The sequence below is a fragment of the Komagataella phaffii genome, chromosome 1 (assembly GCF_000027005.1).
Source record: "Komagataella phaffii GS115 chromosome 1, complete sequence".
NCBI classification, from domain to species: domain Eukaryota; kingdom Fungi; phylum Ascomycota; class Pichiomycetes; order Pichiales; family Pichiaceae; genus Komagataella; species Komagataella phaffii.
The window spans coordinates 2586555-2608660 of NC_012963.1; the positions used below are offsets into that span (position 1 = coordinate 2586555).

At 41.1% G+C, this 22106-nt stretch overlaps 12 protein-coding genes across 12 annotated transcripts; 6 read left to right on the top strand and 6 right to left on the bottom strand.

The window, feature by feature from the left end:
* Positions 1 to 203: 203 nt before the first annotated feature.
* PAS_chr1-4_0630 (Putative S-adenosylmethionine-dependent methyltransferase of the seven beta-strand family) lies at positions 204 to 917 on the top strand (the record flags this gene model as incomplete). The annotated part of the gene is made up of 1 exon (XM_002490725.1): positions 204 to 917. The coding sequence occupies one exon, from the start codon at positions 204 to 206 to the stop codon at positions 915 to 917; it is 714 nt and encodes a 237-aa protein (XP_002490770.1).
* A 348-nt stretch (positions 918 to 1265) lies between these two features.
* On the top strand, positions 1266 to 1889 carry PAS_chr1-4_0704 (uncharacterized protein; the record flags this gene model as incomplete). Its single annotated transcript, XM_002490726.1, has 1 exon — positions 1266 to 1889. One exon carries the CDS (start codon positions 1266 to 1268, stop codon positions 1887 to 1889), a length of 624 nt encoding a protein of 207 aa, XP_002490771.1.
* A 21-nt stretch (positions 1890 to 1910) lies between these two features.
* On the bottom strand, positions 1911 to 5009 carry PAS_chr1-4_0631 (uncharacterized protein; the record flags this gene model as incomplete). The annotated part of the gene is made up of 1 exon (XM_002490727.1): positions 1911 to 5009. One exon carries the CDS (start codon positions 5007 to 5009, stop codon positions 1911 to 1913), a length of 3099 nt encoding a protein of 1032 aa, XP_002490772.1.
* A 728-nt stretch (positions 5010 to 5737) lies between these two features.
* Positions 5738 to 8683, top strand: PAS_chr1-4_0632 (C-1-tetrahydrofolate synthase, mitochondrial; the record flags this gene model as incomplete). The annotated part of the gene is made up of 1 exon (XM_002490728.1): positions 5738 to 8683. One exon carries the CDS (start codon positions 5738 to 5740, stop codon positions 8681 to 8683), a length of 2946 nt encoding a protein of 981 aa, XP_002490773.1.
* A 347-nt stretch (positions 8684 to 9030) lies between these two features.
* Positions 9031 to 10152, bottom strand: PAS_chr1-4_0633 (5' to 3' exonuclease, 5' flap endonuclease; the record flags this gene model as incomplete). Its single annotated transcript, XM_002490729.1, has 1 exon — positions 9031 to 10152. One exon carries the CDS (start codon positions 10150 to 10152, stop codon positions 9031 to 9033), a length of 1122 nt encoding a protein of 373 aa, XP_002490774.1.
* A 171-nt stretch (positions 10153 to 10323) lies between these two features.
* PAS_chr1-4_0634 (Protein that forms heterodimers with Msh3p and Msh6p) lies at positions 10324 to 13119 on the top strand (the record flags this gene model as incomplete). The annotated part of the gene is made up of 1 exon (XM_002490730.1): positions 10324 to 13119. The coding sequence occupies one exon, from the start codon at positions 10324 to 10326 to the stop codon at positions 13117 to 13119; it is 2796 nt and encodes a 931-aa protein (XP_002490775.1).
* Positions 13120 to 13168: 49 nt separating this feature from the next.
* Positions 13169 to 13838, bottom strand: PAS_chr1-4_0635 (Hypothetical protein; the record flags this gene model as incomplete). Its single annotated transcript, XM_002490731.1, has 2 exons — positions 13169 to 13177; positions 13233 to 13838. The coding sequence occupies 2 exons, from the start codon at positions 13836 to 13838 to the stop codon at positions 13169 to 13171; spliced, it is 615 nt and encodes a 204-aa protein (XP_002490776.1).
* A 248-nt stretch (positions 13839 to 14086) lies between these two features.
* PAS_chr1-4_0636 (Major facilitator superfamily) lies at positions 14087 to 15742 on the bottom strand (the record flags this gene model as incomplete). The annotated part of the gene is made up of 1 exon (XM_002490732.1): positions 14087 to 15742. The coding sequence occupies one exon, from the start codon at positions 15740 to 15742 to the stop codon at positions 14087 to 14089; it is 1656 nt and encodes a 551-aa protein (XP_002490777.1).
* A 1084-nt stretch (positions 15743 to 16826) lies between these two features.
* On the top strand, positions 16827 to 17699 carry PAS_chr1-4_0637 (Protein kti12; the record flags this gene model as incomplete). The annotated part of the gene is made up of 1 exon (XM_002490733.1): positions 16827 to 17699. One exon carries the CDS (start codon positions 16827 to 16829, stop codon positions 17697 to 17699), a length of 873 nt encoding a protein of 290 aa, XP_002490778.1.
* Positions 17700 to 17715: 16 nt separating this feature from the next.
* On the bottom strand, positions 17716 to 19620 carry PAS_chr1-4_0638 (Mitochondrial protein required for the stability of Oli1p mRNA and for the Oli1p ring formation; the record flags this gene model as incomplete). Its single annotated transcript, XM_002490734.1, has 1 exon — positions 17716 to 19620. One exon carries the CDS (start codon positions 19618 to 19620, stop codon positions 17716 to 17718), a length of 1905 nt encoding a protein of 634 aa, XP_002490779.1.
* Positions 19621 to 19778: 158 nt separating this feature from the next.
* PAS_chr1-4_0639 (transcription factor) lies at positions 19779 to 20459 on the top strand (the record flags this gene model as incomplete). The annotated part of the gene is made up of 1 exon (XM_002490735.1): positions 19779 to 20459. One exon carries the CDS (start codon positions 19779 to 19781, stop codon positions 20457 to 20459), a length of 681 nt encoding a protein of 226 aa, XP_002490780.1.
* Positions 20460 to 20483: 24 nt separating this feature from the next.
* Positions 20484 to 21977, bottom strand: PAS_chr1-4_0640 (U3 small nucleolar RNA-associated protein; the record flags this gene model as incomplete). Its single annotated transcript, XM_002490736.1, has 1 exon — positions 20484 to 21977. One exon carries the CDS (start codon positions 21975 to 21977, stop codon positions 20484 to 20486), a length of 1494 nt encoding a protein of 497 aa, XP_002490781.1.
* Positions 21978 to 22106: the final 129 nt, after the last annotated feature.

Sequence of the window (22106 nt, forward strand, 5' to 3'; positions counted from 1 at the left end):
CATAGCACGAAACCATTCTTTGAAGCAAAACTAGGACGGCAGCATTTCTTGTTTTTTTTTTTTTTGGGATCAAGAACCGTCAACAATAGCCAATCTTTCATCAATTTTTCTGGATGTCGGATGGCGCATAATAATTTTATTTCTCAGGTAGGCTCTTATAACCATTCCCCTTCAATATATCACTGTATCCCATTTTTACCACAATGACAGAACATAATGGGGATGACCCTAAACAGGTGGACAGTTTGATCAACTATGACGATGCCCTGAAATACTGGAACAGCGTCCCAGCATCTGTCGACGGAGTTTTGGGTGGGTACGGTGAGACAACTTCGGTTCCAAAAGCAGATGTTGTTGGATCGATGACCTTTTTAAGAAAGTTAAAGAGTCGTTTCTCTAACGATCCTGACAAAATCAAATATGGTATAGACTTTGGTGCCGGTATTGGCCGCGTGACAAGAGATTTTCTGCATAAAGTTTGTGATAAGGTTGATTTATTGGAACCAGTTAAACCATTTGTCGACCAGATGAGGGTGGAACTACAAACACTGATGGAACAAGGTAAGATAGGAGACATTTATGAAATTCCCATGCAAGACTGGAAACCAGAGGAGTCTCGATACTCTCTGATATGGTGTCAATGGTGCTGCGGTCATCTCCCAGACCCGGCATTTTTGGAGTGGCTAAATAAGTGCAAGACAGCCATCCAGAAGGATGGACTCCTAGTGATAAAAGAAAACAATACAACTACAGATGAAGATATGTTTGATGACACAGACAGCTCAAAGACCCGTTCAGACACAAATTTCAGAAGACTGTTTGCTGAGGCAGGTTGGAAATTGATCAGTGTAGACCGTCAAAAAGGTGTCCCAAGAGAATTGTATCCAATCCGTATGTATGCCCTGAAACCGGAATAATACGAACGAATATTTGGCAACCAAATGAATTACATGTCAGATAGGGGTGAAAGACATTTGATGGTAACAGTTTATCTTCAATTTAATTCAGTTGAACTATGCATAAGTTAAATCATCATATCATGTAATTCTTTTTCGGCTGCCAAATAAAACGTGTTCCTACACTCCTGTACAGTGAATACGTTTCGGAAACAAGACTAGAAATCAATATCAGAAAGAAAAGGGTTATATAGGGGAGGGGAGAAAATTTTAGGACAGGATGAAACTTTATATACATATTTCATCGTGCACTTACCAATATACACGTTCCTAGTAAACAAAAACCGTACCCCAACGCTTTTATACCTTATGGATCTCTCTCTAATAAAGCCTACCAAATCAAGAAGAAATGGCTCCAAGAAACCGAAAAAACAGATCAGCATATCAAAGGATACATTGAAGGGAAAACAGCTGGTTTTTCATTCCCGTAATACTAACAATGTGCTAAGACCTACTGCAAATCATAATCGACTCTTCAAACCAACCAAATCGACAAGTCCCGACTCCACGAACTCATTCAAATATAAGCAGATCAAAGATAAAAAAGGGAGTTCCGCGGTTACTGTCATAAACTCATCATCTTTACTTCCCGACTCTGATAACAGAGGATTTCTGACGAATCAAGTCTCTGCCCATGTTACCAAAAGGAACAGTTGGTGCCATGCCCATCAGTTTGCATTTACTACCAACGACCTCACAGATTGTCTACCAGCTACCAATATTTCAGTTATAAACAGCCACAGTGCGATTGCTACAATAAATAACCAGCGTACTCTATTGGTGGTGCCCCGTCATTACGAGCCATGCGGTGCCATTGCACGGCTGAAGAAGGACAAGGAGCCGCATATGGTGCGGCTGTTTGATAAAGAGGGCACAATTTCACTACTTGAGAATGTTGATATTTACTTTAGATGGAAAGTGTGGTGTAACTAGTTAACTATTAGGACGCCAAGTTCAACAAATACACCTGCCATCTGCTATACGCTTAAGATGGAATGTCAACCATAAGCTTTGGAACGCCATGATACCGTTGGCACGTCCTCTTAATCGCATGTTACGATCATCTGTGATAAGAGTATTGTATCGGTACTGGTAGTACTCTGCTTCAGAAAGAGTTCCGTTGATACCATTTAGAGTAGGTCGGGATGTGTATATTATGTTGCGACGGAGCTCATCGTTCAACTTAACAGAACCAATGATTAACTCATCAGCATTTTCTCTCCAAGTTTCCAGTTTTTGGAAATCTGAGATATCATTGAGATCTGCTGGAGAGCCATCAAATTTCAGAGGTACGATCAAGTTCTCCGTAAACAGTTGTCTGATCGTTATCACTGCTCTAATTGCACTGTCTGAGATCGCCAGTTCACGAGATGCTCTCAAAGATCTCAGTTCTTGGAACACGGTCAATGGAATAGATACGTTTATAACCCTAGATTCCACACTTTTGTAGATCATTCCACAATGCTTAAGCCACATGTTGGTATCCAGAGTAATCATGGTGACTGCACTGTCCATACATTCCCCTAGATCACCTTGCAAAGCACTAACTTGCGCTGGTACCTGCATAGTGTTCATTAAATCATCGTAATCGTTGATCTCGCCAGACGTGAGTTCGATATCTGCATCTTCACCTGCTGTAGAGGGTTCAATGCGGGAAATGATTTTGCGTTTATCTTTCCAAACTTTGAATCGCATGTTCCATAATCTTCCTTCATCTCGGGCATCTTCATATGCAGATATTATCTTTTCAGTCCTAACGGGTAGCCACCATTTATTATTGTCCGAGCCTTGTAACTTTTCAGGTCTGATAGTCTCGAGTGAGGATGCTGCTATATTACAGAATTCTTGAGTTGACTCATTGAAAAAGGATTTGAAGTATCCTTTTTCTCTCATCTCTTGCTCATAATTAGTCCAATAGGTTGATGGTGGAGCTGTATAGAAACTACCACCTTCTCTGATTAACCCCGAGCCGGGAAGATCACTTAGGTAGGTTGCAAGAGCAACAATACGTAGCAATCGAATCCTTTCATCTTCGTGAGAAAATATAGGTCCGTTCACTGGGTGATCAAATACCTTTTCACTAACAGGTGCTGGATTTAAAGGTGTGTAAGTTGTCTTAACATCTAGAAAGTCGTACCAGATTAGTCCCCAAAGTTTCCAGGCTTCTGGTAAGGTTTCTAAGCCTTGTGAAACAGCATTAAGATTTTCCTGCAGGTCAGAAAATGAGGAAAACATCGGTCCATATTCATCAATACTAGTGGAAAATAATTGTGGAAGTTCCATCGTTTGACGAGCAATATCCAAACTAGTGTTCAAATATCTAACCAACTCATCCCAGGGAATGATCTTGAAAATGAAATACTCAAATAAGGTTTTAGTCCGGTTGACTTCTTCTTTGTACCTGCTATTACTGTATGGAATTTGGTCGGCACCACGTAATTCTTCCTCCACAGAATCAAAATTGGCATCGTCATCTTCATCATCCATGCTAATACCATCGCTGGAAACAGTTCCATTCAAATAACTATTCTCAAAATCCTGTAGAGCCTTATTAACAGATATAAGGAAATAGAGCCATACAATTACGTGTGGCTGGCCACAAGCAAACGGTCCGGTTGTAAAGTCCTTGATCATCGTGTTAGACAACTCAATGCTTCCACTCATCAAATACTTATCGAAGTAGTTTAACCAATTATCAGTGTCCGTAATTTCTCTGGAAGTGATGACTGCATCTGATTCACTGTTGATGCTACTATTGTCTTCATCCATGGTTGTTGATTTGGATCTCTTGCGTTTATCCTTCTTTTCCCTTTTGGAAATAAATGCTTCAGGTAGACCAAAAAGCTTTGCGAAGGGATTTCTTGGATTTCCAAACCCAATCAGTTGGTTGATGTTACAGATTGCCATTCCGCCAGATTTTTGAAACCAAAAGATGATATGCTCGTTTACCAGTAGATCCTCGGCGTAGGGAGCAAAAACGGGAGTGTCCTTAAAAAAATCGTAACCATCAGGTTTGGATATGGCATAAGTTTGTGCAAAATGGGAAACATACATCTCGATGGAGGCGTCTATAGATTCCAGAAAAAATTTGTGAATCTTGACGAAATCACTAATGGTTAGATCCTCCAAGGTGGTAGAAAGTGAAACGTCTCTTTTCTTGCGTATATTCTCTAAGATCATGGAAAGATAGTAGAGACTGGGTTGGAAAGTATCTCTACACAGGAGAGCTTTGCCGATATTGATCAGAGCATCTAGACTGTCTTCTTGTACGGTACACATGTGATAATATACCTTACCATGGCCATATTGGAGCTTGATGGCTCTTACATACCAATATTCACTGGCCAGTTTCCAGTCGATGAACCTGCTGGGATACAGGGCGATAGCCATTCGGGAGAGATCGGCTAGTTTTTCTATCCACCAAGCAGTCATGTCGCTAGACAACTCGGTGAGACATGCCAATATATTAAAACAGTAGGAGGTGAAGCATCCACTGATTTCGTAATCAACCAAAGAATTGATATATGCTGTTTTTAGAATCTCCAAAAAATTGACTATTCCATAGACCCACATACGCCGCGGAATCTTATAAATCAAAACTATCTGCTCTCCTGTTTTGGTGGACCTGTTTATGTACTCTGGAGATTTGTTTTCAATGGACCCATCGTCTGCAAGCTGGGATGGGGATAGGGCGTAGAACAGAAAGTCATAATACATGTCCAGTAGCTTGATAACCTGTTCATAGAGATGCCAGGCCTCATCATTGATCTCTGGGGACATGTTCTTCTGTTGCTCCATCTTGCTCTTTAGGAGGACAAATTTGCTCTGACATGTATTCTCTAGTTTGATGATATTCTTGTAGGTGTCTTGCAGCTTTGAAGCCAGCACTTGGTCTTCTTCAGAGAAATTGACCAAACTTGTAGCCGCAGTATCTGGATTCATTTTCTTGAATGATTGTACTGATGCCGTTGATCCAGAATGCTTTCGTTTGATTGTAGTAAGTGGTTCCTCAAATTCACTATGTCGGTTTAAAGATTCTTGGCTGTTGGACATAACACAATGAGAGGTAGAGTCATTTACTTTCGTCTGTAAACTTTTGTAGACGATGCTGAATGCTATGAATGGACTAAGACTTGGGAATTACCTAACTTAGTTGATCTTGGAGCTGAGAGGCAATTGATGTTGTGTAGTGTGATGAATTGTGTTAGTCGGGTTGATGGCCTAGAAAGTATTGCTTTGTTTTTTCCGATCCGTTCATCCCCCACTCGCTTCTCCTTCTGAGCGACCGTTTTTTTTCCAACAGAGTGGATGAGAGTGCGCTTCCCAGCAGGTGGAAATAACGCGATTCTAGAAGGGGGTCGCGCAGCTTTTTTTCGTGCGCCTTTTTTACCCGTGGACTAGCCTCTCCTGGCATGGTCGGGCATAGTCCTGCTACTTTTTTTTAGCCTTTCGGCAGGTTATCAGCTTCACAATCTTAATCATGACACTAATTTTTCGAGTCACTTGATTGCCAAAACTGGCTATTAATTTGCAATCCCTGAAACAAAAAGAGCTTCAGCCCTTGTATCTAATTGGCAACTGGTAGCCCCCAATTACCATTCCCCATTTCCAAGTTCACACGTATCCTGTAAGCCTTTATCTTGGCTGCTCTAGCGCAGCCTTGCAATGAGTCTCATCGAGTTACCATATCGGGATACTCTTCGAGCCTGTTTGTCTCTGATAATTTTTTTCCGGTCTTGCAAGGATTTTTTGGAAGGAAGCCACGCATCCACACTGTCAGAATGCTTTCAAGAATTGGATCTAGAAATAAAGCAGCTAGCACCGTTAGAAGGCTCGCTGGCGATTTGGTTCTGAGATCTCGACAACTGCATGCCTCGGCTGTGTTCTCCCAGGCTCAGATTCTGTCTGGTACCAAACTCGCCAAGAGCATAAGATCGAAGGTCTTTGAAGAAATCAACGTCTTCAAGGCCACTCATCCTGAGTTCCAGCCTGCTGTCACTATCATTCAAGTTGGTAACAGACCTGATTCTTCTGCATATGTCCGCATGAAGCTCAAGGCTGCAAGTGAATCGGGAATTATCTGTAATGTTATCAAATTACCTGAAGACACGGCCGAGCCAACCTTGGTCAACCGCATTCATAAACTCAACAACGACAGTTCTGTTCACGGGATCCTGGTTCAATTGCCTCTTCCAAGCCACATTGACGAAACTCACATTACAAACAGCGTTTCAATCTTGAAAGATGTTGACGGTTTTGACAGATTCAATGTAGGTGAACTTGCTAAAAAAGGTGGAAATCCTACTTTCCTTCCATGTACTCCCAACGGCTGTATGAAACTGTTGGAAGCCTCTGGAGTCGAATTAAGTGGTAAGTCTGCTGTAGTCCTTGGAAGATCTGACATTGTTGGCACTCCTGTTGCCCAACTTTTGAATAAGGCCAATTGCACTGTTACCATATGTCACTCTCGTACACCCAACATCGCAGACATCGTCAAGAACTCTGATATTGTTGTTGCTGCCATTGGAAAAGCAAACTTTGTGAAAGGTGAATGGTTGAAACCTGGTGCTGTTGTTATTGACGTCGGTATTAATTACGTTCCTGATTCTACCAAGAAATCCGGTCAACGATTAGTTGGTGATGTTGAGTTTGAGTCTGCCAAAGAGAAGGCTTCTGTAATTACTCCAGTTCCAGGTGGAGTGGGGCCTATGACTGTGGCCATGTTGGTTTCAAATATTGCTCATGCTGCTAAGCTTCAATTGAAGAACGACTTGAAGCCAGCTAAGATTTATGCAAACCCACTGGAGCTTAAGACCCCTGTTCCTTCTGATATAGAGATTTCCAGAGCCCAGGAACCACGATATATCAAAGATATTGCTACAGACTTGGGTATCAAAGACAAAGAGCTAGAATTGTACGGTCACTACAAGGCGAAAGTTTCCCTCGACGTTTACGACAGATTAGCTGAAAACAGAGAAAATGGAAACTATGTGTTAGTTGCCGGGATAACTCCAACTCCTCTTGGTGAAGGAAAATCTACCACTACAATGGGTTTAGTTCAAGCTTTGGGTGCTCATTTGAACCTTGCGGCTGTTGCTAATGTTAGACAACCATCAATGGGGCCTACTTTCGGTGTCAAAGGTGGTGCTGCTGGAGGAGGATACGCTCAAGTTATTCCTATGGATGAATTCAACATGCACTTGACTGGTGATATCCATGCCATTGGCGCTGCAAACAACTTGCTTGCCGCTGCTTTAGATACCAGAATTTTCCATGAGACTACTCAGAAGGACGCAGTTTTCTACAAGAGATTGGTTCCTGCTAAAAAAGGAGTGAGGAAGTTTACTCCTTCAATGCTTAAGCGTTTGGAAAAGTTAGGCATCAACAAGACTGACCCAGACTCTTTAACGCCCGAGGAGGCAACTAAGTTTGCCAAACTGAACATTGATCCTCAGACAATCACTGTTAAACGTGTCTTGGATGTGAACGATAGATTTGTTCGTCAAGTTACCATAGGAGAGGCCCCAACCGAAAAGGGACACACCCGGAAGACAGGTTTTGATATAACAGTTGCCTCTGAAGTTATGGCTATCTTGGCCCTCTCAAAGGACCTAAAAGACTTGAGATCTCGTGTTGGAGCCATTGTTGTAGCCTCAAGTTACGAAGGGGTTCCTATAACCGCCGAAGACTTAGGAGTTGCTGGTGCCCTGACCGCTTTGCTTAAGGATGCTGTAAAACCTAATCTGATGCAAACATTAGAGGGAACTCCAGTATTTGTTCACGCAGGACCATTTGCCAACATTTCCATTGGAGCTTCTTCGGTTATAGCTGATCGTGTTGCTCTGAAGTTAATTGGAGCTTCAAAAAGTGATGTCGTTGCTAAATCTGAGAAGGGTTTTGTTGTCACCGAAGCTGGTTTCGATTTCACAATGGGTGGAGAAAGATTCTATAATATTAAGTGTAGAGCGTCCGGTTTAAAACCCAACACTGTTGTATTGGTGGCCACTAGTCGTGCTTTGAAGTTGCACGGTGGTGCCCCTGATGTGAAGCCAGGACAAGCTCTTCCTGAAGAATACACTACTGAAAATGTTGAACTGGTTCGTCGTGGTTGCGCCAACCTGGCCAAACAAATTTCTAATGCATCTCAATATGGCGCACCAGTTGTCGTTGCTATCAATCAATTTGAGACTGATTCTCCTGCAGAGTTGGCTGTAATTAGAGAAGAGGCCCTGAAAGCCGGAGCCTTTGATGCTGTTCCATCGAACCATTGGGCTGAAGGTGGTAAAGGTGCCGTTGAGCTTGCTAAGGCAGTTGTTTCTTCTTGTGCCTCCTGTCCTGAGCCAAATGCCGAGCAATCTGAGCTATATTCCCTTGACAACAACACCATTGAGGACAGACTTAATATAATTGTTCGAAAAATGTACAATGGTAATGGAATAGAACTGAGCGAGCTGGCAAAGACACAAATTGCTCGCTATGAAGCTCAAGGTTTTGGAAACTTACCTATTTGTATTGCTAAGACTCAGTATTCACTGTCTCATGATCCTTCCCTCAAAAACGTCCCAAGCGGATTTACGGTTCCAATTAGAGAAGTTCGTTTGAGTGCAGGAGCTGGATACTTGAGTTGTCTTGCTGCTGCGATCATGACAATCCCAGGGCTACCTACTCATCCAGGATATCTCAATGTTGAAGTTAATGACGAAGGAGAGATTGAGGGATTATTTTAGTTAGAGTCTTTTAGATAAAATTATAGATTATTAGATGTACTAAGATATTGTATAACCACTATCACGGGTTCTATACCTCTTGATTATGCTAAATATTTTCAAGAATGCTTTCATAGGTCATAGCTGGTCAGTAAAGCGACTTTTTATAATTTTACTTATCTTATATATGCAATTAAGCCACCAAATATACTAATTCTCAAAACGAATTGTAAATGTTATTATAATTTTAACAGTCTATCTACACTAACTGGTATAAAACTAACCTATAGAGCAATGTTTATCTTTAAAGAAGTTTACGAATTAGCAGACTGAGATTCTTTTTCAATAACCGGTTACTGCTGGAATTATTACTTTCTCTTTTTCTTGGGTTTCTCTTCCTTTGTGTTCTTTCCCTTCTTTTCTTCTGCTGGTCTTTTCTTAACCACAAAGAATTTGTCCAAACGTCCTTGGGTGCCCGTTTTCAAGGATTTACGTAGTTTGGATGCGCCATCCCTTATTCTTTGTTCACTGAATCCATGTTGGCGAACCATATAGTCTACCAATGCTTCTTCATCTGGTTCTTTCCACTCTAATTCACACTCAGAAGCCGGTATCACTTCGGGATGCAAGAAAAGCTCCCTGGCCTCATTGTATGGCCAATTTTCAGGAATTTTTTGTTTGGATTTTGGATTATTTTCAATCGCCTCAACGACTTTCTCTATGGAGCCATGTTCTTTGATCAGTTTAAACGCTGTTACCGGGCCTACCCCCTTAATAGTCTCACAATAATCACAACCCAAAAGTATACATAAATCTATGAACTGGGGAAGCTCCATTTCAAGACCTTCCATAACCTTAGCATAATCAATTTCAGTGACAGGCAACTTACGAGCCTCAGCAGTGGTCATGTGTCTCAACAAATATGGCGTTTCATAACATAGCGTATCCATATCTTCAGAAGCTGCAGCATAAACTTTCCCTCCTTTAGCCAATTCTGCGCATTGTGCTTCAGCTTCACATGGAGCGTCTACATAGGGGATTCCCATCAATTCAAGCAGCTTCTTAGCTTGGTCATTCTGTTCACGTGTGACCCTAACGGTCCTTCTTTCAAACTTGGCAATGTCAGCCAAGGTTCCTGTTTCTTTCATGTCCAATCTCTGTTTTTCGGCTTCCTCTCTTCTCTTCAAACGTTTTTCTAACTCTCCTCCTTTCAGAACTGGAGGTTTCCCATCAAAGACGTAACACGGCTTTATTCCGTATCCAACCATTCGAATTGTCCTATAAAAGAACCCCATTAGGTGAGAGGTGGTTTCTCCTTCTTCGTTGGCTAACTGCTGGCCATCTTGTTGCCTCACTGCAATTAAGAACTGGTACAAGCACATTGATGCGTCAATGGCCACTTTCCTTCCGAAGAAAGTTTTCATTTCGCCATTTCTGAAAGCTTTAGGAGAGTGCTCATTTATTAGAGCATTCAGTCCCTTGATACCCATGATGATTAATTGGAAAAGGCTGAAAGGCTAGGTGCGTATTTTGAAGTACCGTTTGCTGGGCCCCATAAAAAAATACGCGTAAGCTACATACTTTAAAAATATTTCGCTGCGTGTTCTTGCAATCTACAGCTCATTTCGTGTTACGCTCTCTCTCTTTCCACTTTACCATCAATGTCGTCTATAAGACCAGAACTACGGTTCCAGGATAAATCCGATGAGACAGGGTTTTACCGTAAATATCTCAAGTTGGGCGAAAAGCCCGATAGAACAGTGTGGGCAGTCGACCGTGGTGACTACTACACGGTATTGGACCAGGATGCAATACTAGTGGCAGAGTTGATATACAAGACGAATTCAGTGGTGAAAACAAGCAATGCGACTCTGGCTTCAGGCCAGCATAAGGAAATCAAATACGTCACGCTATCGCCTCAAGTATTCGTCAATTTTCTAAAGATGTGTGTTCTAGACATCGGCCATAAGATCGAGATCTACGATAAAACATGGACGCTTTCCAAGACTGCTAGTCCAGGAAATCTAGCTGAGGTAGATCATTTGATCAATTCCTCTGATTTGAACACCCAGGCTTTGATTGCCTCTCTTCGATTGAGTGGTAAGAATATTGGACTGTCCTATATCGACTCTGTTAACAAGATCATTGGGGTGGTGGAGTTTGTTGATAATGATCTATTCTCCAACGTGGAGTCTGCAATGATACAATTGGGCATCAAGGAATGTCTTCTAGCTGGAAATACCTCAAAAGCTGCTGATCCAGACTATGTGAAATTGGAGCAGGTTATGAATAGATGTGACGTTGTAGTAACTCATGTCAAGAATTCAGATTATTCCACCAAGAATATTGAACAAGATCTTGTCAGACTAACCGGCGATGATTTGGTGTTTTCCACCAACGATGTTCATTCTTTGGATCAAGCTTTGGGCTGCGTGAACTCTTTGGTACTCTACCTTAATCTTTTGAATAGTGATGATAGTGGCTGGACTCTGGAACTGTACAATCTGTCTCAATACTTAAGACTAGACTATTCCGCTGTCAAATCATTGAATTTATTCCCCTCTGTGAGCAACAACAATCAAAACAGTATGAACAAGAATAATTCCCTTTTTGGTCTTCTAAACCATTGCAAGACTGTTGGAGGGTCTAGGCTACTTTCGCAATGGCTTAAACAACCTCTTTTGGACATTAAAGCTATTACAGAGCGTCAAGAGATTGTTCAGCTTCTCGTGGATGATATGACAATGAGAGCCGGTCTCCAAGAGCAATTCCTCAACTCTGTTCCAGATATCTCAAAACTGACTAAAAAACTGGCCAGTCGTAAAGCTAAGTTGGATGATGTGGTTAGAATCTACCAACTATGCACGAAACTGCCCGATCTATTAGGTCTTCTAATTGCAGAAGATAAAGAGAATACCAGAGCCTCGGAGTTGATTGACGAATGGTTTATCAACCCTTTACAGAAGATTTGCTCGTCCTTATTAAAATTTCAAGAGTTAGTTGAGACTACAATTGACCTGGATGCATTGGAAAATGCCACTAGCATTTCCAGTTCAATGGTTTCGGTGAACCCTCAGTTCGACGAGAATCTCGTAAGGGTGAGTAAAGAACTAGAAGAGATGAACTCTCAAATGCAACAAGAGCATGAATTTGCAAGCGACGACCTTAATATGGAGATGGTAAAGAAGCTTAAACTAGAGAACCATCATGTTCATGGATGGTGTTTTAGACTCACTAGAACAGACTCGTCAGTAATCAGAGGAAACAAAAGATACAGAGAGCTTCAAACAGTAAAGGCTGGTGTTTTTTTCACCACTGCCAAACTATCTGAATTAGCCTCTAACGTTGCGGAACTAACAGAAGAATACAGCAAAATTCAATCAGGTGTCGTCAAGGAGATTATTGAAATATCATCCACTTACAGTCCGATTTTGGTACAGTTATCTGCTGTTATATCAAAGCTGGACGTATTGACATCCTTCGCCCACGTTTCTTCGTTTGCTCCAATCCCATACCAACGTCCAAAGCTTTACGGTTTAGATGATAGCTCGAGAAAGCTAAAGTTGATAGGTGCAAGACACCCATGTTTGGAGACCCAAGATGATCTGACATTTATTGCCAATGACGTTGTTTTGACCAAAGATGAATCCGAGTTTGCCATTATTACAGGTCCTAATATGGGAGGAAAATCCACATATATTAGGCAAGTTGGAGTTATTGCTTTGATGGCCCAGATTGGATGTTTCCTCCCTTGTGATGAGGCCGAAATCTGTGTATTTGATTCGATCCTGGCTCGTGTTGGAGCGTCCGATTCCCAGCTGAAGGGAGTATCTACGTTTATGTCTGAGATGCTGGAGATGAGTTCTATTTTGAAGACTGCAACGAGCAACTCCTTGGTGATTATAGATGAGTTAGGAAGAGGAACTTCTACCTACGATGGGTTTGGCTTAGCATACGGCATCAGTGAATATATTGCTAACAAACTGCACAGTTTCACTCTTTTTGCTACTCATTTCCATGAGTTGACAAAATTGAGTGAGCTTATTCCAACGGTTATTAACCTGCACGTGGTTGCACAAACATCTACAGACGGTAAAGACGACGATATTACATTGCTGTACAAAGTTAAACCGGGAATATCTGATAAGTCTTTTGGAATCAACGTGGCAGAAATCGTCAAATTCCCTCAAAAGATCATCAATATGGCTAAGCGGAAGGCACAAGAACTGGACGATGATGCAGTGTATGAGTCTGCTGCGAAGAAGATAAAGGCCACTGACGAAGAAGTCGAAGCAGCCAACGAGCTTTTGAAGGACTTGCTGAAACAATGGAAAAGTGAGGCTGATCTCTCCGCCAATAGTGATGAAATTGTATCCAAACTTAAAGATTTGATGGGTAACGAGTTCAAGGACAAGATTGCAGGAAACTCATTGTTAAAGGAGATGCTGACCTTATAAGTTCATTTCTTTTTCTTTTCAAAGCTATCGAACATTTCTTTGTTTTGTATTAAGAGATCTAGAACGAATAAGTGACCACCATTTAATCGAAGAGTAATCTTAATATCCCTTACGAACTTCTCAAATTGACTTAGTTTAGATTCGGCTTCAGTTGTTTCCGCCGTCTCTTGGGTTTTTGGTACAGTAGCGGCAACCGGATCAGTTTCTTCGATTTTATATAGATCCCTGAGCAGGTCATTTGCGTTCTTGTAACTGTTGAAAGGTTTCTTCAAAAGGTTTCTATAGTACTTGAGTTCGTCGTAGTGTTTCTCTATAAAATCCGAATCTTCTGGAAGTTGCTTATAATTGTCCTCAGGATTCTCCAAAAACTTCTCGCTACCCTGAGTTAGATCAACCACGCCTTCAATTGCAAGAGATCTTTCTTTGATTCTGAGCTCCTCGTCTGGATGAAAGGAAGTTCGTATGAAATTGGAAGTGCGAGGAGGTTTCGGGTCCACTTTGGCCAATAGTGAGCCGCCAGTCGAAATCAACCTCACATTAGCCAATCGAACAATCTGAATGTACTTTATGTTGTGAATCAGTTTGACCATGATGTTAAAGGTGATAAGAACTAATCGACAAAAAGGATCAGATAGTGACTTCTCCAGATGTGGAAGAAGCAACATTACGTAATCATGAAATGTTTGGTTCTTCCTGCTATCCACACGACTCGAAGACATAAAAGTGAGGAAATCAATTTACCAATATGGAAAAAGACGGCGCACTTTGAAGCCATAACGGTGTAAGTGAAACCCCGACAGAGAGCCTTTTTTTCATGTAATTGCAAAAGCGAAGTCAGAATTACAGCCACAGCACGACGTAACGCGGAGCTTTTTTCGATTTTTCACCGCTCCAGATAACGTTGCATCTTGCATCGCGATTACTAAGATGTGATAGTTATTATTATACAACATGAACATAGAACCAACTATGGAATAAATCTGTACTTGGGCTTCTTTACGAGAGCGTTTTCCTCTTCTTTCTTGTCAACGACCCCATTATCATTGAATCCAACATATACTGTCTCATGCAACGATTCAGCAGTGGTAGACTCTTTTTCTGCACTCTCCTCCCTTGAGTCCTCAATATCAACCTTTCCGAACAACTTTGTAAGTTTTCTATTTTGATGGTAGTAGAACCCAATAGTGAATAGTATAGCTGCGATAGAAACAACATCAAGAATAATAAGAGAGAGGAATGCCCTCCTGTATAATGGTTTATCGTTGTCTCTCAAAATTTGTCCACCACAAATACCACCAATATTAGCTGCCATAATGAGCATGGCAAGGGCAACACTTCTTTCTCTTGGGTTCTTGATGTTTACACTCAACCACGATGTATTCAAAACATGTCCGATGGCCCCTGACGTGACCAGAAAGCACAATGCTGTGAATCTTGCAGTCGCAGATGCATCAGCTGGAAGTTCTCTCAGGGCAATTTGCGAAGCTAGTTGCCAAATGAGAACAAATGCGACAGAAGCACCTCTGGGTTTGATGTGCTTACTTGAGAAACTCAAAAGCAAAAGTAAGACCATGGAAGCCCATTGAGGAATGGAGGACCTAGCATTGGACTCAAATACACCATATCCGAAAGATCTGATAATCAGGGGGATATAGCTTGAAAGAGCCGCGGTTGTTTGCATAGAACTGACAGTTATTAAGAAATGTAGCCAAGGAATAGGCTTTTTGACAGTTTTCCAAACATCTCTGTGGTTGGTTTTCCTGGTCGACACAGATTTTGCAGGATCATCAACGTATATTCTATCACGCATAATTCTTCTTTCTCTTTCGTTGAAATAAAACCATCTCGTGTTCCAAAAGGCAGCAGGATGGTTGGCAGAATCAGGTAAAAATGTAAAGAACACAAATGAAAATCCGATGCCGACAACACCCTCAAGTAAAAAGATCCATTGCCATCCACTCAAACCACCAACTCCTGATAGATTTTTCAAGATACCCGCAGCAATGAGTCCACTAACAGCTGAAGCAGTAAAGTTTCCGTAGAAGTAGAACGTATGCCTCAAACCCAACTCAGATCGCTTGTACCATGTACTAAGATAATACAAACCACCGGGAATAAAACCAGCTTCCATAGTACCCAACAAAAATCTAGTAACGTAGAAACCAGCCAAATTGGTAAATTGACTTTGAAGGGCTGCAACCAAACTCCAGGCAAGAATTTGAAAACTCAAAAAGACTGAAGGACTCACTCTTTGTAAGACCACATTGAAAGGAATTTCAAACACAACTATACCTATCGAAAACAAGGCACTTGCGATGTTGATTCGGTAATTGTTCAGTTGCAGCATTTTAGTTAGATTAGTATCGGTATAAGCGTTTCCAATATTCCCTCTGTCTAGTTGTAGCAAGAAGAATGCAAAGAATAGAAGCGGAATAACAATAAAGTCCAGCTTGAGAACAAGCTTCTTCTCTTCTTCATCAGTCCAGTCTTTTCTGATAACGGTAGTTTCTCCAGTTTCCTTATTAATGATGGTCAAGGTTGGAACACCATCTTCCGCAGTGTGAAGTGAATTCACGGTAGCTATGGGCTTCTCTTTAGTTTCCAAGGAGTCAGAACTACTCATATTGGGGTGCTGGATAGTGATATCTGCAATCTCCGGAGGTAACTCAGCCTATATATACCCAGCTTCCTGTGGAGGATCAGTGGGGGAGATTATATCGGTACCTCAAAAAGTTCAGAATCTCATCTTTGAAACAATAAGACCTTGCATAATGCGTCTAAGAACAAAGCTTTTTTTCAGTGGCTTAACGTATTTTTTTGCACGTGATTGCATCAAAGTGTGGATACAGATGACAACTGAGGCTTGATTGCAACAACTAATACGGCTGCATCAGTAATTTTTCCGCTACTAGCAGAAAATACATAGCCCTACTGCTGGAATTAATCACACTAATGGCGTGAAAGTTAATGAAAAGTTCGAAGCCCGTTGATGGAGGCCATGGGGGATGAATGAATTTTAAATCAGATGACCCATTTTTACTAAGCTTTCCGGGGTACCTGATTAGATTTGACTAGGCATGGCGCCATGATTGACAATTTGCTGTAAAATGTGTCTTGCAAAGTGGTGTCATTACACCATCTCAACTTTAGCTATTTTGCATCTCTTGATTAGCTAGAGTTTTCTTTTTTTGCAACAGGGCTATGTTTGCGATGTGAACATATTACTATTCATCTTTAAGATCATCGGATGAAATCTCTTTGGACAGTGCCAAGCCCTTCTCGCACAATAGGCTTATTTATTCGGTGTGCATAAAGCTTTTTCTATTGTCTCTAATCTTCCGGTATAACCTGATCCTACTATAAGAATTCTACGCTAATGAAGATATTTACTGCTTCAACTGATCACCGGTTGATCTAATGGCAGGTGAGTTGAGTCTTCTAAAAGACCCGTCACTAGATGACGAACGGCGTTTTCTGCCATTCTAGGAATTATGAGTCGCTTTTCTCACCATTTCCCTCCTTCTCCAAGCCTTTGCGGTGTCAAAGTTCTTGGTTACTCCTGTTGTAGAACACCTTTCATACTTCCAAGGTACAAGGTATGGATGGAATTGGCGCTAGATCAGATTAGAAGTATTATTTTGTTCGCGAAGTTTTTTTTACAGATGTTCCATTAGAGGTACCCCAAAATTTCAATCTACTGAATAAAAATGCCTTTAGTTGTAATAACTGGACATCCCAGCAGCGGCAAGTCTACTCGGGCCCAAGATCTAAAAGAGAAGCTGGAAGAAAAGATAGCAGCTCTTGGACCAAATGATCCGGGTTACGGGATCGCAGTCATTTTGCATTCTGATGAATCCCTTGGTATAGTAAAGGAAAGGTATCGGGAATCAGTCAGCGAGAAGAGCGTCAGAGGAACTCAAATATCAGCTGTGAAAAGAGATTTGGGAAGAAAAACCATTGTTATTTTGGACTCTTTAGCATACATTAAAGGATTTCGTTATCAGCTGCATTGTGAGAGCAAAGCTTTAGGGACACCCTATTGTCTATTGCATATAATTGCACCAACTGAATCATGCTACAAATGGAACGACGAGAGAGATTTAACAAAGGACACTAAATGGGACAAGGATCTTATAGATGCCCTCATTATGAGATATGAAGAGCCAAACCACCTTAACAGATGGGATTCTCCATTAATTCCCGTTCCCTATGACGAGCCTTTACCATTTGAATCTATTTGGGAGTCAATTATTCTGAAAAAGGCACCAAGACCTAATAGTGCAACTGTCTTGAAACAAGCTACCACAGGCAACTTTTTACAACAGCTAGATAAACACACTTCTGATGTTATTTCCAAGATCCTTCAGTTTCAACAATTGCAAAGCGTAGGTGGTGAAGTCCTCATTGATAGAGAGAAGGAACTTCTAATATCACTCCCTCCTACAACGGTGAGCGTTGCACAGTTGCAAAGGATTCGAAGAAGTTACATCGCACTCAACAGAATGAGAACCATTGAAGAAGATCGAATTGTTCCTCTGTTTGTAGATTATCTAAATGCTCATCTAAATAACGATGAGTGATTCCAGTATATACAGGCTATTTTACGTTTTTGAACAGTACATTTTCAGGGTCTGCTACCTTCAAGAGCACGGCAGTAGCAGTGCCTATCTTAGGATCAGTGGCATCAATACCATTGTGAATCATTTGCGGCCACCGTTTTTGTAGGAACACTCTCGCATTGGCAGGGTCGCCTATCTTGGCAACTAGATCGATCAGGTAAGCCCAGGGTCTGGTGTCAGGTTTGAACGTTGATCCAGGATTTATAGGGACAGAGTTTTCTAAAGCAGCATCCCAAAGTTTATACACTCGCTCCCACTCATGAGCGTTTGCCAGAATGGTCAGAATAAAAATAAAATTCATTCTGGTCTCATCGTTCAACAAAAAGTTAGGCTGAGAAACTCGAATAACTTCAAGCAGAGCATCAAGATGCGTCTTGTTGTATGGAACGGGTTTGTGGTTAGCTATTGGTGATGATAATTCTGACAGCTTTACAGGAGTAATGAAGTTTTCATGGGTGGTCTGACTGACAACAGTCAAGAGCAATGGGAGTACCGTAGAATCCCATGACTCAAAATGATTAAACACATTTCCCTCTGGGAGGTCAGGATAACACAGCTGAATAAACTTGGCAATCTTTCCTAATTTGTTATTAGAAATACTAACGAATGATTCAGACCCTTCATCTTTGAAAGGCGTGGAATCGTGGTCGTAGTTAGAATTAGGATCCAAATATCTGTTCGAAAGTTCAGGAGATTCAATTACGGACTTGATGAAGTACTTCAAGTCCTCTTCAGTGAGCCTGTGTCCATGGGAGGATTTTCCGTAGAAATTGTTTTCAATGATGGAGAATGACCACCTGGATTTATCAACTTTATGCATCATGTCCAAAAATAGATAACGGATTTTCCAGTGATCAGAGGAGGCATCAAATGCTGGGAATGCTGCTTCAAAGCTCTTGTATAGCTCGTCAGCGTGTGCGATAGCCTTGTTCAAGGGCAAATTCTGAAAAAAATTTATGTGAGAGAGTAAAATCAGCTGAGTCACCTCAGGATCATTATGATTAGTAAATTTGGATATTTCTTGGTAACTTCCTGATTCTGATAAATGAACGAGCTCATTGATACTTGGTGTAGAAGAATATGATCTTGTGAAACTTGGCAAATGCTGGGGCCTTGAAACACCGTAAGTTCTAGACGTTCTTGAAGATGTGTGGTAATTTCTAATACCACTGAAAATGTCATCCGATTGAGTTGTAGCAACTTCCTGGTGATACAATGGTCTGTCTTCAGCACTACACCAAAGATACTCCAAGTTTAGTTCCTTTCTTCTCTTTTCAGTCAAAAAATGGACGTAAATGTCATCAATATTCGTATCAATCATGATCCATGAATTTGCACTAACTCCAAAGTCATTACTTTGAGGGCTGGATAGCTTTCCACCTTTTCTTTTCAATCTTTTCTGTTGTCTTATCAAAAGGGTGTCCTTGACCAACCCTTCAATATTGCTGCTAGGAGTCCCGTACTCGTGTTTCAGAAAATTCATCATTTCTGTACCAGCTTTGGCGAGATGTTTATTAGACTTTCCAGTTCCAATCACCATGTACTTCCCAAGAAACTTTGACCCATCAACTTCCTCTTCTTCGTTCATACTCAGATCGAATACCTTGATATCTTCAATTCCAAGATCCTTTATAAAGTACTTGACAAGTTCATGTAGTTTTTGAGGAGAGCTTTCAGGTAATTCGGGCATTTCAATGGGTTTAGCCACTTTTGTTTCCGTCCTCAAGTACCATGGCAAGTTAGGGTCCTCGTCTGCGCTGCTGATGCTTGAGGAGTTTCTAACCGGTGACCTCAACACACTTTGAGTCCCGTGTACCTGCTTTATACTAAGCAAGGATCTTTTTAAGGCGAAGGCAGTGACTGGTTTAAGGCTACGTAGCATTCCCAATAAGTGATGGAGTTGAACTATTTCTGGATCCCTTGAATAAAATGAGTAGATATTAGGTAATCTATTTTCGCGTAGTGTCTCTTTTTTTTTTGCTTAGCCTAACTCCTTAACACACCAGACTTAGTCCTGATAGAAGCTGCAACTCATTCAGGATGGAGTGGAAACTGAAACCCGAGCTCGAACCTCCAGTTGATCTCTTTAATGGGAACATTGTCTCACCTCTTGAGGATATGTCGTTCATAGGTCAAGCCCCAAATTTCATCCCCACAGGTGACATCATTCAGCAAAGTATAACACCCATCCCAGACAATAATAGTAGTGATTCTTCTAAAGACCAGGTAGTGAACAAGAAAAAGGAACAAAACAGAGCGGCCCAAAGAGCTTTTCGTCAACGTAAAGAGGCAAAAATTCAAGAACTTACAGAACTTCTAAACCAGTCCAAGAAAGAAAATTACTCTTTGAAGTTGCAGCTCGATCAACTGAAACAGAGCCTGAATCCACGGGAACCAAAAGATTTGAATTACGAATTTCCGAGTACGAAAAATGAGTTTATACACACATTGCTCAAAGATAACACGAAACATAATTTAAGTGGAGCAGACGTTAATGTCTCTAAAACGTACACCGACTGCGATCAAGAACTGCTCACCATTAGTGCCGTATGGGACTATTTAGACCAAAAAAGGTCTAATATAGAAGAAAATAGTCAAGAGCTGGACATTCAAAGTATCGTTGAGTCTCTTAAAGGAAATGAGAGATGCCATGGATATGGACCAGCTTATCCCAAGTCGTTGATCGATGAATTGGTTTGTCAATATACATATGATTCTTGAAATATAGTTAGTTTTTCGTTTATATTATTTAACAGATAGTAAACTCAGCATTCCCTCAATTACCTGTGCTGCTTTGGCTTTCTCTATTTCTTGAGCAACTTTTCTTTGAACAGTTCTCAAGGTTTCCTCAAGGATGGGGCTTCCATAGAATATTAGGGGGTACATTTCCAAGACAATTGCCAGATAGTCGGCAATTAAGCCGACTAACTTAACATCATCCACGTATTTACAACACCAAGACAGCAAGGGTTCTAAAGTAGCTTCTGATCTATTGGTCAAAGCCACTCTGACCTTACCCTTCTTTCTCAACTCTTCCAAGCAGGAGACCGTCATTTCTTTTCCTTGCTCCTCACTTAGACAACTATCCAAAGCATCCGACCATTTGAAAGCAATGAGATCTCTTTCAAAACTCTTCAGTCTTTTGGCTTGTTTCATTGGCTTGTCATTAATAATACGATTCTCTGACTCGCCATGATAATTTCCTCTAACTACCTGCGCAAAATTACCACTTTTTGGTGCTTTAATAGCTTTAGGCTTTGACTCTGTTTTCCTTGTTCTGATAGCCAGCAGTCCAGAGTTCAACCCGGCAACAAAATGTTTATTATTAGGAGAAACACCACAACTAAGGACACCGCTACCGAATTTCCAACCATACTTGACTTCGTAGTTTCCTTGGTTATTCGTGTCGAATACTTTGACATGACCATCGATAGATCCAGCCAATATTCCTCGTTCAGCTGCATTGTACAAACATGTGACAGTCTTTGTAAAGTTGTTCATTTCCTGAATAAGCTTGTTGCTACTTAGGTCCCACACTTTCACACTCGGACCCCCACAAGAGATCAGATTGGTAGAACTGAGAGACATAAGGTCCTCAACAGCAAAATTTTGATCTAATGAGGTAATAGGCTTGTGTCCATCTTCTCTTGGATCCCATATTCTTACAATTCCATCGTAACTACCAGTGGTGATAAGGTTGGTTCCTGGAATAAAACTGGCACTACGAACATAATCGTCGTGCCCTGAAAACTGAACTAATGCCTTGTCTGTATTTGTAATGTCATAGAGCCTCACTATTCTGTCGTCTGATGCTGTCAATAGGTTACTGTTGTTGTTCGGATGAAACTTTGTGACATGTGTTGGGTAACTGCTAGGTTTGAAACTTACAAGTAATGATCTTGGATTATCTGCGTGAAATATTTGGACCAATCCAGAAGCATCACCAGCCACCAAAAGTTTACCGTCATGTCTGAATTCTCCGCTGTAAACGGTGTCTTTGAACCTGGAAAACGTTTTCACGACTTGCCTTGTCTTGGAACTGAAAAGTTGGACTCGTGTGGAACTTGTTACAGCAAAATCATGAGGGCTTATTGGGTTAAAGCAGATATTAGTCACTGAGCTGTGTTCTTTGACTAGTTGCGTATGTCCAAATCCTCTCCAATACCTTTGCTCAGGTGTTGGGGGAGCTACCAACGTCGGATTTCTGACATTGGTTATTCTTTGCCTTGTGGAAGCCATTCTTAGTTACAGAGTAGGGAAAATTTATTAAAGAAAAAAAATTTCAGATGTTCATTGTGGTGTACGGATGTCAAAAAATAGCTTCAAGGTCATTGCGTTGAAGATGCACAAGAAACAAGCTTAATGCTA